This window comes from Sturnus vulgaris, chromosome 6, assembly GCF_052056855.1.
Source record: "Sturnus vulgaris isolate bStuVul1 chromosome 6, bStuVul1.hap1, whole genome shotgun sequence".
NCBI lineage: Eukaryota > Metazoa > Chordata > Aves > Passeriformes > Sturnidae > Sturnus > Sturnus vulgaris.
Genome location: NC_142248.1, coordinates 26603039 through 26612913, shown reverse-complemented (window position 1 = coordinate 26612913; position 9875 = coordinate 26603039). Strand labels below are relative to the sequence as shown.

At 47.6% G+C, this 9875-nt stretch overlaps 1 protein-coding gene across 5 annotated transcripts in view; it reads right to left on the bottom strand.

The window, feature by feature from the left end:
- VASH1 (vasohibin 1) overlaps nucleotides 1-9875 on the bottom strand; it is an 18288-nt gene extending 8413 nt beyond the window's left edge. For all 5 annotated transcript variants that reach the window (XR_015804635.1, XR_015804636.1, XR_015804637.1 and 2 more), the window contains exons 1-6: nucleotides 9338-9875; nucleotides 4402-4490; nucleotides 3269-3325; nucleotides 2142-2216; nucleotides 791-1172; nucleotides 272-384 (exon numbers count right to left, since the gene is read on the bottom strand). Coding sequence is in view for 1 of the 5 variants with exons in the window: in XM_014869789.2 (XP_014725275.1) it covers nucleotides 272-384; nucleotides 791-1172; nucleotides 2142-2216; nucleotides 3269-3325; nucleotides 4402-4490; nucleotides 9338-9598 (977 nt within the window). In the remaining 4 variants the exon portion in view is untranslated. The remainder of the gene's footprint in view (nucleotides 1-271; nucleotides 385-790; nucleotides 1173-2141; nucleotides 2217-3268; nucleotides 3326-4401; nucleotides 4491-9337) is intronic.

Below are 9875 nucleotides of genomic sequence, written 5' to 3'. Positions count from 1 at the left end.
GTCTGCTATCAACATCAGTCTTGTCTGAGCTGCCTTCCTCCTCCCTGCCAAAACAAGCAAGCAAAAAACCCAGCTGTCCCCTCAACTCCCTAAGCAATGATAAACTCATAATGGTACTGACTGGGGAAGAATACTACTGCAGGTCAAAGAAATATCCACCGTTCTAAAGAAACCCAGTAGGACACCAGAAGGATCCAAAACCAAACAGCAAGGTGGAGTCTGAGTAAAACAGATGTTCTAGATAGGTCTCCTGCCCAGCAGCCCCACTCACCGTCGGTCCCCACGGCTGTTTCGCCGATGGGGGCTGGCCTGACCTCTTTGTGGGGAGGAGACATCTTTCTTTCTGTCCTTGGTGGGAGACGGTGGTCCAGTTCCTTTCCCAATCTGCCAGAAAAATAAAATTAAGAGCTACATGAGCAAAAAAACAGTATGAGTAATAGCAAAACCCACAAAAGCTAACAATGATTTACTATATGGGAAAAAAAGACAAAAAGGCAAGGCAAGTGCATCAAAAATGCAAAAGCCAGAAAAAACAAGTTACAGTGACAGCTATGGCTCCAAGGACTGTATACAGTCCAACCTAATCACAACTGTAGCACTGCATGATCATCTATTAGGGGACTAGCCTGTATAGAGTGGGGTGGTATTCATTAGAAAGAGGCCTCAGCCTCCAATTCACTTTCTACTCCACACACCTAGGAGAGTTTTCTGTCACTTCATTCCCTCAGTACACCAGCAGCCAGGCAAGACAGTGGGTGTGGCAGTGAGTTACTCCATCCTTGCTGCTTACCTTCAGCCTCATATCACGGGCATGTCTCTCAAGCTCTTTGCGAAAGTCTTCACGGGTCAGCTTGTCTAGATCCAGGATGGAGTGCTTCCACTCAATCTGCTCCACACTGTGTGGGTCATGGGACACACAGTGGCCCAGCTTCACCTTTTTCAGAGTGTGCCAGCAGCGGCGATAGGCCTCCTCAAAGTCAAAGATGAGTTCGCTCAGTGTGCGGAAGACAGGTGCTTTGTACATAAGTTCCTCACGTCGGCTGATGCCCAGTGCCCCATAGCGGCCGCCAAAGTTCACCCCCAGCACGATGTGTCGGAAGTAGTTCCCTGAGAAGTGGGTTTTGAAGCTGATGGGAAAACGGTCCAGTGTGGTCATGTTGTTGGTGAGGTAACTGACAGCAGCCACCATTCAGGAAATAACTGGTGATGTTTCCTGACAAGACACGTCCTACCTGCTCCAGACCCTCCCAGCCTGCTCAGCAGACTTCCCCTTGATTCAGGCATCACATAGACAGGATTTATTCTCCAGGTCAAGAGACCAGCTCATTGCAGGGCGCCCTACTTTCATCTGGATTATGGGGAAAACAGACTTGGCCTCTTCAAGGAGACAGTCAACAAAGAGAAGTTAATTTTGATGCAGTTCTGTGATGCAGAAGTTGCAATGCTAGTACCTTAAGTGTACTATATTCCATAGCTCCCAAGCTGTTAACCCTGCAGCATTATTCCTCGGTTTGTTTTAATCTGTTTCTACTAGAGACTGTTTCATACACCTTCAAGATAAAAACTCACCAACCTCCACTTTTGAACCATTCACTCACCATCTCTGCCCCTCTAGGTGCATGAAGAACTTATAGCCCAAGTACCACAAACTAAACCTGGAAGGTAGCTTGGAAAGATGTGTTCTTAAAGATAACATCTAGAACTAATAAAAGTATTGCCTAAGCTAGTAAATAACATACAATGTAATTAGAAGTTGGGGAGGATCCATAAGTTATTTCAATGCAGAACACATGCAGGCAGTAAGGGAACAATGCTATCCACAAAGGATTTCCTGACCTAACTCTAGTTAGTTTTTGCTCCTCTTTAGATGTTCTTTTATCTTTTTATACAGCTGACCAGAGCAGCACCACCCTTCTTGGTGAAGGAGAAGCAACTCCGAAGGACTAGTTCTGATACTTTAGAGAATTGCTTGGATTTGGATTTCATTGGTGGGGTTTTGTGGGAGAGCTGTGGGGAGGAAAAAAAGAGGAGTGAGGGGCTTGGTGCCAATATTATCACCACCCTCAAAGCATCACAAGCAAGAGAGCAGAGCAAAAACACAAGGATGGGCAGACATGCACAACTCTAAAAGGAAAGGATACATTCCCAGGATCACAGCTTCCAGGCATTTTATTGGCAGGGCCTCTTTGGTCATTTCTTTGGCCAGGTCCATCAGCCTGCAGAGTGGGAGAAGGGAAAGATGAGGACAGTTAGAGGGCTTTTTCTGTGCAATGTGGCCAGTTCAGCCCTTTTGCAGTATATTTGTAAGGTAATTTTCCAGGAGAGAGAGTGGCCCACAGAGGATAGGGAACAGAACAAAGTATCTTCTTTAAGCAGATATTAAATCCAAACCAGGTCTCTGCCACATGCTGTTGCTGCTTCCAAGGAATTCACTTCAGTGGATTGCAGCAAAACTGCTTACTGGCTAACCTTGGTTCTCAGGGAGACCACAGCACCAATGTGTCCACAAGTAAAACCCTCAAAGGACCAAGAGCCAGCAGTGTTTGCCACACAAGGCTCAATATAATAAAGCCTTCTCTGGCATTAACCCTAGTCTGTTCAGCGAGTACCATGGAGGAGACATTGGACTGATTACAAAACAAGGCATTTAGACTCACACAAACCTATGGACTAGACCAATAGCAAGAAGCCAGTCTTGGGAGATTCTCCATATTCTCTTCAAGAGAGTCAATGAACATCAGGTGCTTATTGCCAGGAACTTCTGGGGCACAGCAGTTCCCAAAATCTGCAGTGAGGAGAATACCCTTTCTCGTTCAAAGTGTGAATCACCAAAAGCTTAGTGAGCCTAGATTCTCCAGAGGCACTCCCAGGAGCTACGAAGTCAGACCTGTAAAGATACTTGGATTTCACAAAACTTTTGTAGACCAGGACCTAATTTCAGAATCCCTCAGAAGTTCATATAGTTACATTCCAATTAGAAGCAGGCAGAATATGCACATTTTTGCAACATGTTATCCTTGGTTTACTGGATTTACTGATTCATGACAAAAAAACCCTACTCTCTTTCTTGAGGAAGACCAGACACAGCTCTGCCCAGCTATGCCCCAGGCAACAGACAATGAAGTTACCCAAAGCAGGATGCAGCTGCCATGCTGAAAGCCCCGAGTTCCACTAGACCTTGGGCAGGGGATGGAGAAAAAGCAGTGTGTATAGCAGGACTCCAACAACAAAGAAAGGATTAAATGCTGTAGAGGCTGCCAGCACTTACCCAGTCAGAGGTCTGCTCTTCTTAATCTCAAAGAATTGTGTCCCAGTGTGATTGTACCTGGAAGCAAGAAGTTAAGGCTTCGTAGCTTGGAAAGTAGAGTTTGAAGAAAACTTGTGTGAAGGACTTTCATGTTATTTACTATTCTCACAGCAAAGTCATTATTCCACAAATGTAGCAGCAACACAAGAAAATCCCTACCTCCCTTTCTTGCTTTTCTCCCATTTATAATTCCTCCTTACTTCCACTGTATTTCCTTGTCAATTCTTCTCTTTCTCATACCCATATACAGGCTTCCACTCCAATTCCCAAAGGTTCATGCTTACAGCACATGCTCTGCTCAGCTTTCCAGTTATCAGGGCAGAATAGTTTGATAAATCTCTTCCTGCTCCAATCTGCACATAATACATGAAGCAATGAAACATTCATGGTACCTTATTGTAAGAGTGACTGGGATCCAGTCCAGAGCACAACCACCCTGGATGGGTGAATGATGCCAAAAGGTTGGCCTTCTTACCTTGAATTAGGGCTGATCCAGAGCTAGATCTGTATCTCATCAGTGAGATTAGACTGTGCATATTGCTCTCCAGCACAAAAGGAATGGAGAAATCTCTTTCCCAGAACACAGCCACACAGGCAGCTCTGCATGTAAAGGGACAGCATACCACAGATGCACAAAAGTAGGGTGGCTGAGTGTTGTTTAGATAGAGAAGAATGATTGAGTAGGATGACCTGAGGTTTGCCCATCACCACAACTCACCGACACCTTAACAATGAGGTGATGCAGTTTGTAGTACATCTGACACCTGGCTGTCAGGATCTCAGATAATGTGTGTTTTTTAGTGAAATACCACTGTAAAGCCACTGACCTAGAAGAGTGGGTAGTGGGGAAAGGCCTTTGACAACATGCCCATTTGTTACATGCAGTGAACAGAAACAGAAGGTAGCTTGGGCAAAAAAGGAAAAGAAATGGAGCAGCAAAACAAAACATTATCCCAAGTCCAGCTTCCTGTTTTCAGGGAACAAGTGTCAGTTCTCCTCCAGCTACAGCATAAGGAGCTTCCTGTTTGTCACAGGAAAAGAAAGTCCTCTTGCTCTTTCTTCACACCAGTGAGTAAAGTAACAGCAAAGGATACTGAAGCTCCCTGATGTAGCGCTGTACAGCTTCCAGGCGCTCAGGGATGGGGGTGGACGGCTGGAACACAGGCACACTTGGTATGGGAATCTGAAATGAGGAGCAGAACATAAATCACTACTTCCAAACCACTCCAGCTTCTTGCTGAACTCAGTGGCACATAGCTATAGAGAGCATGTTCCTCTGAAACCAGACCCTTTTTGCCCAAAAAGTGACCACACTAGAAACATTCCTCTATGTCCACAATGGAAACTGGGAAGGGATTCAGAATGAGGCATCACCACAGAGCTGCAAGAGAAACTACGTGAAAAGGTCCCGTCTTTATGCAATATTACATTGGACAAAATAGATAGAATTAACTGATGAGGCAAGACACAGGACAGGAAAGCTATAATCTGAGGGATCATTGCCTCATTTGAGTATTGAAATTGAAAGGCACGAAACAAAAATAAAAGAAAGAGGCAAAAACGGACAATGAGTTTTTCAATATCACCAGAGGGTGGAATAGTCCTGCAAGCAAGGGTAGAAAGGTCCTTCACTACTTCCTGGCATTTCAGATGAGTTGGCACTGACTAGGACACAGGCTTGACAGCATGACTCCCTGCCCTGCAGTGTCTGGTGTTTTGAATTACATGGTCAGAGAATGAATTCTGGATGGTCACCTTTCAGACTGTCCCATTCTGAGGCCTCAGCCTTATGGGTCCAGTTAGATTTTCCTTACCATTTTCTCTGCAGGGGATAACTGTAGTCTTGTCAGCAGCTGAGAAAATGTGTCTAAGTAAAGAGAAGGGAGCTGTCCACAGGACAAATAAAAAGAAGACACAAGTTTGGGATGACTGACAGGCTTGGAGAAACAGCCCAATGTTTTCTCTCTGAAGGATAGCTCATGCCTAGCACGCACCTTGCTATTATCAGACTGCATCTTTTCTCAGCTGTTTGGCTTTTAACATTTCAGTTCCTCCTCAGACTTCCCCCAGAGCTGGCCTATCCACAGCTATGAAATACTGAGTCAGAGCCAGTTCTTCCTTTGAGCCTTTTGCTCTGCTGTGGACAACTGCCTCTGCTGGACATGGTTTAGTAGTCAGTGGTATTTCTTAGTGTGCCCTTCACATGTATTTCTGTGGCCACTCTTTTCCATATACCTCCTTCTTCTGTCCTGTGTTGGTACAAGTGACTGGTGAACCAGATCAGGCACCTGGAGCAGAAGAAAGCTGAGCCAGCAAGCACGAGTAGTTTTCAGCCAGATCAGTTCCCTGTCCTGGCTTGCCACACGGTTGCACTCTGCTTGTGCTCCCCCACGGTACAAGGTCCAGAGACCGCTTAACCTTGAGATGGGCTGATGCTGCCTCCCCCATCCAGCAGAGGCACCGGCTGCCTCATTCGAAGGGGGCAGCACAGGCACGGTGGGAGCTGATGTGAAACTGGGTTTGTTCAGCTGCAGCAGGAGCAGGGAAGGCTCCAGAGAGTGGCACAGGAATGGAGCCATCTCTGGAAATGCATGGGCTGAGTCAGTTTGGATGCTGTGAGGTGACACACTGACTCACAGGAAATAATTTCCAGGCAGAAACAAGGAAAGAGGTAACAGTCAGGGCAGGCTGACTATTTAACTTTGTTTCATTTCTTCAGCATGGAGACTTTCATGCTTTTGAGGAGACAGACAGATTAAGTGCATGTTGACAGCACAGACTAATGATTCTGGGTAGTTCCTCCTCTCTTTACTAGTACAGACCCCCAGATCTCATTTTCCTCAACACTGAGGCAGCATAATAGCAATCAGTTCAGCAGGGGACTAGTTAATGTAGAAGAGCCTCCTGCACCTCAAGTAATTAAACTGATGAAAGTACACTGTGCTCTCTCTCAGATCTGGGCCTGCAGCCCAGACTGGGCTACAGTTTCTTTTTTGCATCAGGTCTATAGCATTTTAATAGGGCAATAGAAGCAGGAGGAGAGGAAAAAGTTCTCCATCCCTCAATTCCACACTGACAGAAGGAGAGATCCTGACAATATTTTATTCCCCAGTATCATCCACTGCACATCTCAAAAGAGCTATAAATATTAGGTAGTTTTCACAGTCCTTCAGAAAGCAGAGAAGCATTTATTTATAACACAAAAGATAGGAAATCAGATCTATTTTGACTTCCCTTTAGCTATTCTGAAAGCTGCAGAGAAAGCAAGGAAGAGAGCCCAGATTTCCCAAAGTATGTAACTTCTGCCAGGCTTAGCAGACCAAATGAACACACCCTTGATCCTTCATCACTTGTGTGGAGTAGCTGCATCACCCCACTCCTAGATTCATGCATCCTGGCAGGCTGTCTATATGCATGAGATTGGTTCTCTGCTTTTACCAAGAGGATCCTGAGAACAACCAAGATTTTCATATATTAAGAGGGCCATGCTGTATGAGAGTCAGATGGGAGCGAGGCACAGGCAAAGTTCCACCCTTACCGGTATCACAGATGTGTTCTTCTGGCCAGCCTAGTTTAGCAACAGTTTCTTTTATGGTACTAATGTGTATTCATGCACCTCCCTATTCTTCTTTCTGCAAATAACACAGGAGCAGTATCGGCCTTGGTTGAGAGCCTAACTGAAAAAAACAGATTATTTTTTATGGCTCTCTCAGTCTGAATCCATTAGATGCAACTCTCCCTGTCTTTGCTTTCATAACCATCTCATTTAAAATCCATAATTTCTTTATGAGCCAAGCACACATCACTTTGTACTTCCAACATGGACCTATTTGATGGTTCCAGCAGTTGGAAGCAAGGCAATACCCCACCCTGTTGCTGGAAAGAACACAACCTACAGGAGAGTGATACTCTCAAGCCTGCTCACTTGATGCCCATTCACCCCAAGTCTACTGGAAGGAAATGGAAACTAAAGGAGCTCTCCAAGCTCTCAGACCCCAGTGAGAGACACAGCCCCTGAAGCTGATCTGTAAACATATGTCTAATTACAGCCTCCTCCAATCATCATTTTATAGTATTTTAGTTTATTGACAGCTTTTTTGAGAGTTATTCCCCAACACCCAATGCTGGCTACGATCCATGGCCAAAATTTTGGAGTAGGTAAGTCATTGTCCCATTCCCTACACCTATAAAGGACTATTCACCCTGCAGTACATGGAGAGAACCTGGCTTCTCAAAGGAGCTAGCCTTGCAGAGTACACTTACTGCCTTGATTCTCATCTGTTGCACCAGCCTTTCAAAGAAACTTGATGGCAAGGAGACAAGTGGCGATAAGCAGCCCTCAAAGAAAAAAAATACATCCCTACAGGGGAGAAGGAGCTAAGGAAACAAAGCTCATCCATCCTTGTGGTTTCCTGAATTCCAGTAGCCTCCCAGCTGTGTGCCAGGCGAGCTTGGGAATGGGATCTCAGATGGCAGAGTGCTGTTTATAGATCTATTTTCCAGGGGTACTAACAGATGCATAAAATCCCTCAACAACCCCAAACCCAACAACCCACAAAACAAAACAGCCTAATTTCGCCTCTTATTGCAAGAGCTCAGACCACTTGAGTCCCCTAACTGTAACCCTCTTGGATGAAGACAGAACAGAGGAAGTTCTTCACATAAAACCAAAACAAGGGACTGAACACTGTATTTTCCCCCCGTCATTCACTGGAGTCTTTTTTGTCAACTTCTTTCTTCATTTCCCTCACCTTTTTTGGCCAAATCAGTCCTTATGGTTAGGAAATTAGGTAGTGTGTTTTCTGACTGATCTGAAACATGTTTTCAGCCTTCAACTAGGGTCAGGACAAAGTCAGAGGAAAGGAAGGAAATCTGAAAAGGAAGGAAAAGTCTAATGGAGTTAGAATAGGGACTCTAATCAGGACTCAGGATTTGTTCCAGTTGCTGCCACAGATGCCTATGATTCTTTACTGCACAAAGGATGTTGTATCACATGCTCCTCCAGAATTCCTCATGGAAAGCAGTATGGATTGTCTGTGCACCATATAACAGTATGTTCTTCCATCCTTCAGATTACCTTCCCAAGGAGGTAAGTCCTTGCTAAAAAAACCTGAGATGAAAAAGCTTCATCTTTTTGTATCTGAATTTCCTCTAGGAGAGTGATGGGAAGACTCTTACAACCCGCCAGTGGAGTGACATACCAAATGTTTGCAGTGTCTTTTGTTCACAGTATGACAATAAAAGGGAGAGATTTTTCTCCAGCTGAGATGCAATACAGATAGCAACAATCACAAGAATTCACATTCAAATGTTTCAGTATGGTACAAAGCCCAGTGAAATGGTCAGTGGTTTCTCTTTTCGTAGAGCTTTCTGCAGCAAGGCCAGGAACATGCTTGGAAATCACATCTGACTCTACGGCAGGAATAAGCTCTGCAAACGTTTGCTAACTCCTCTTAAAAAGCTTGGCATCAAATGTCTTTTTTGACAGACACAGTTGTGTTCCAGAATGCCTTTTGGCGTGGGAGACTGTACCCAAATTGAATTTCTTCAGGTTCAAAGGCTCACGTCCGCCTGTCTCAATCTCCCACCTCAAGTATTTGTACTCTTCTGAATTTAACTCTCCTCATCTTTTCATCATTTATCTAGTCTTTCTCTTTAGACATTGCCCATTCCCCCCTCCCCCTCTAGGCTGCTCACACATTAGCTACCTGAAGTCCGTTTTCCAGCAAGGCCGCAGGAGAAGGTGCTGCTGGCGCACCAGACAGGGCAAAGCCCCGCAGACACCCTCTCGCACTCCGAGTTAGAGCGTGGCTTAGCTTCCGGCAAGAGCAGTCCCGGGGCCCGTTTTTCCGAGGGATCGCTCCCGAGCCGGGGAGACCGGCCTCCTAAGGGGACAGGCGGGCGCCTCCTCCCAGCGGGATGCCACCGTCTCCCCTTTCCCTTCGTCCGCCCTGTGGGGGACGGTCCGCCCAGGACGCTTCTGCTGGGACCCCGCACCGCACCAGCCCCGGCATGGGGGGGGGGTCTCACCTTGGGCAGGTCGGCGGCGCCCCGGATCCTCTGCGCCACCCGGTCCCCCTCGGGGTGGATCCTGCCCACATGCCGCCACATCCGCTCCCAGGTGGGCTCATCCACGGGCAGCCCGCCGCGGTTGACGAAGAAGGGGACGCCGCCGTCGCGAAGATCCTCCTCGCCCTCCTCCTCCTGCTGCTCCTCGTCCCGCGGTGCCGCCGCCTCGCCGGACGGGGGCTGCCTGGCCGCCGCGGCCCCGTCGACCCCCGGCATCGGCATCGCCGCGCCCGCACTCAGCGCCTGCCGCCCGCCGCCGGGCCGCCGGGGGCCGCGCCCCGCATGGCCGGCGCTCGGGGCACGGGGCGTCACCGCCCCCGCCTCTCCCCCGGAGATATCAGAGCGGAGGGCTCGCCGCGAGAAGGGGAGAAAAAGCCGGGCGGGGCGGTGCCGGGTGCCGCATCAGGCCGCCGCCGCGGCGGAGGAGGCGCCGGCGGCCCGAGCGCCCGCGGCAGTGACGGCGGGCACCGCGCGGGGCGGGCCTGCCGCCGGGGCGCCC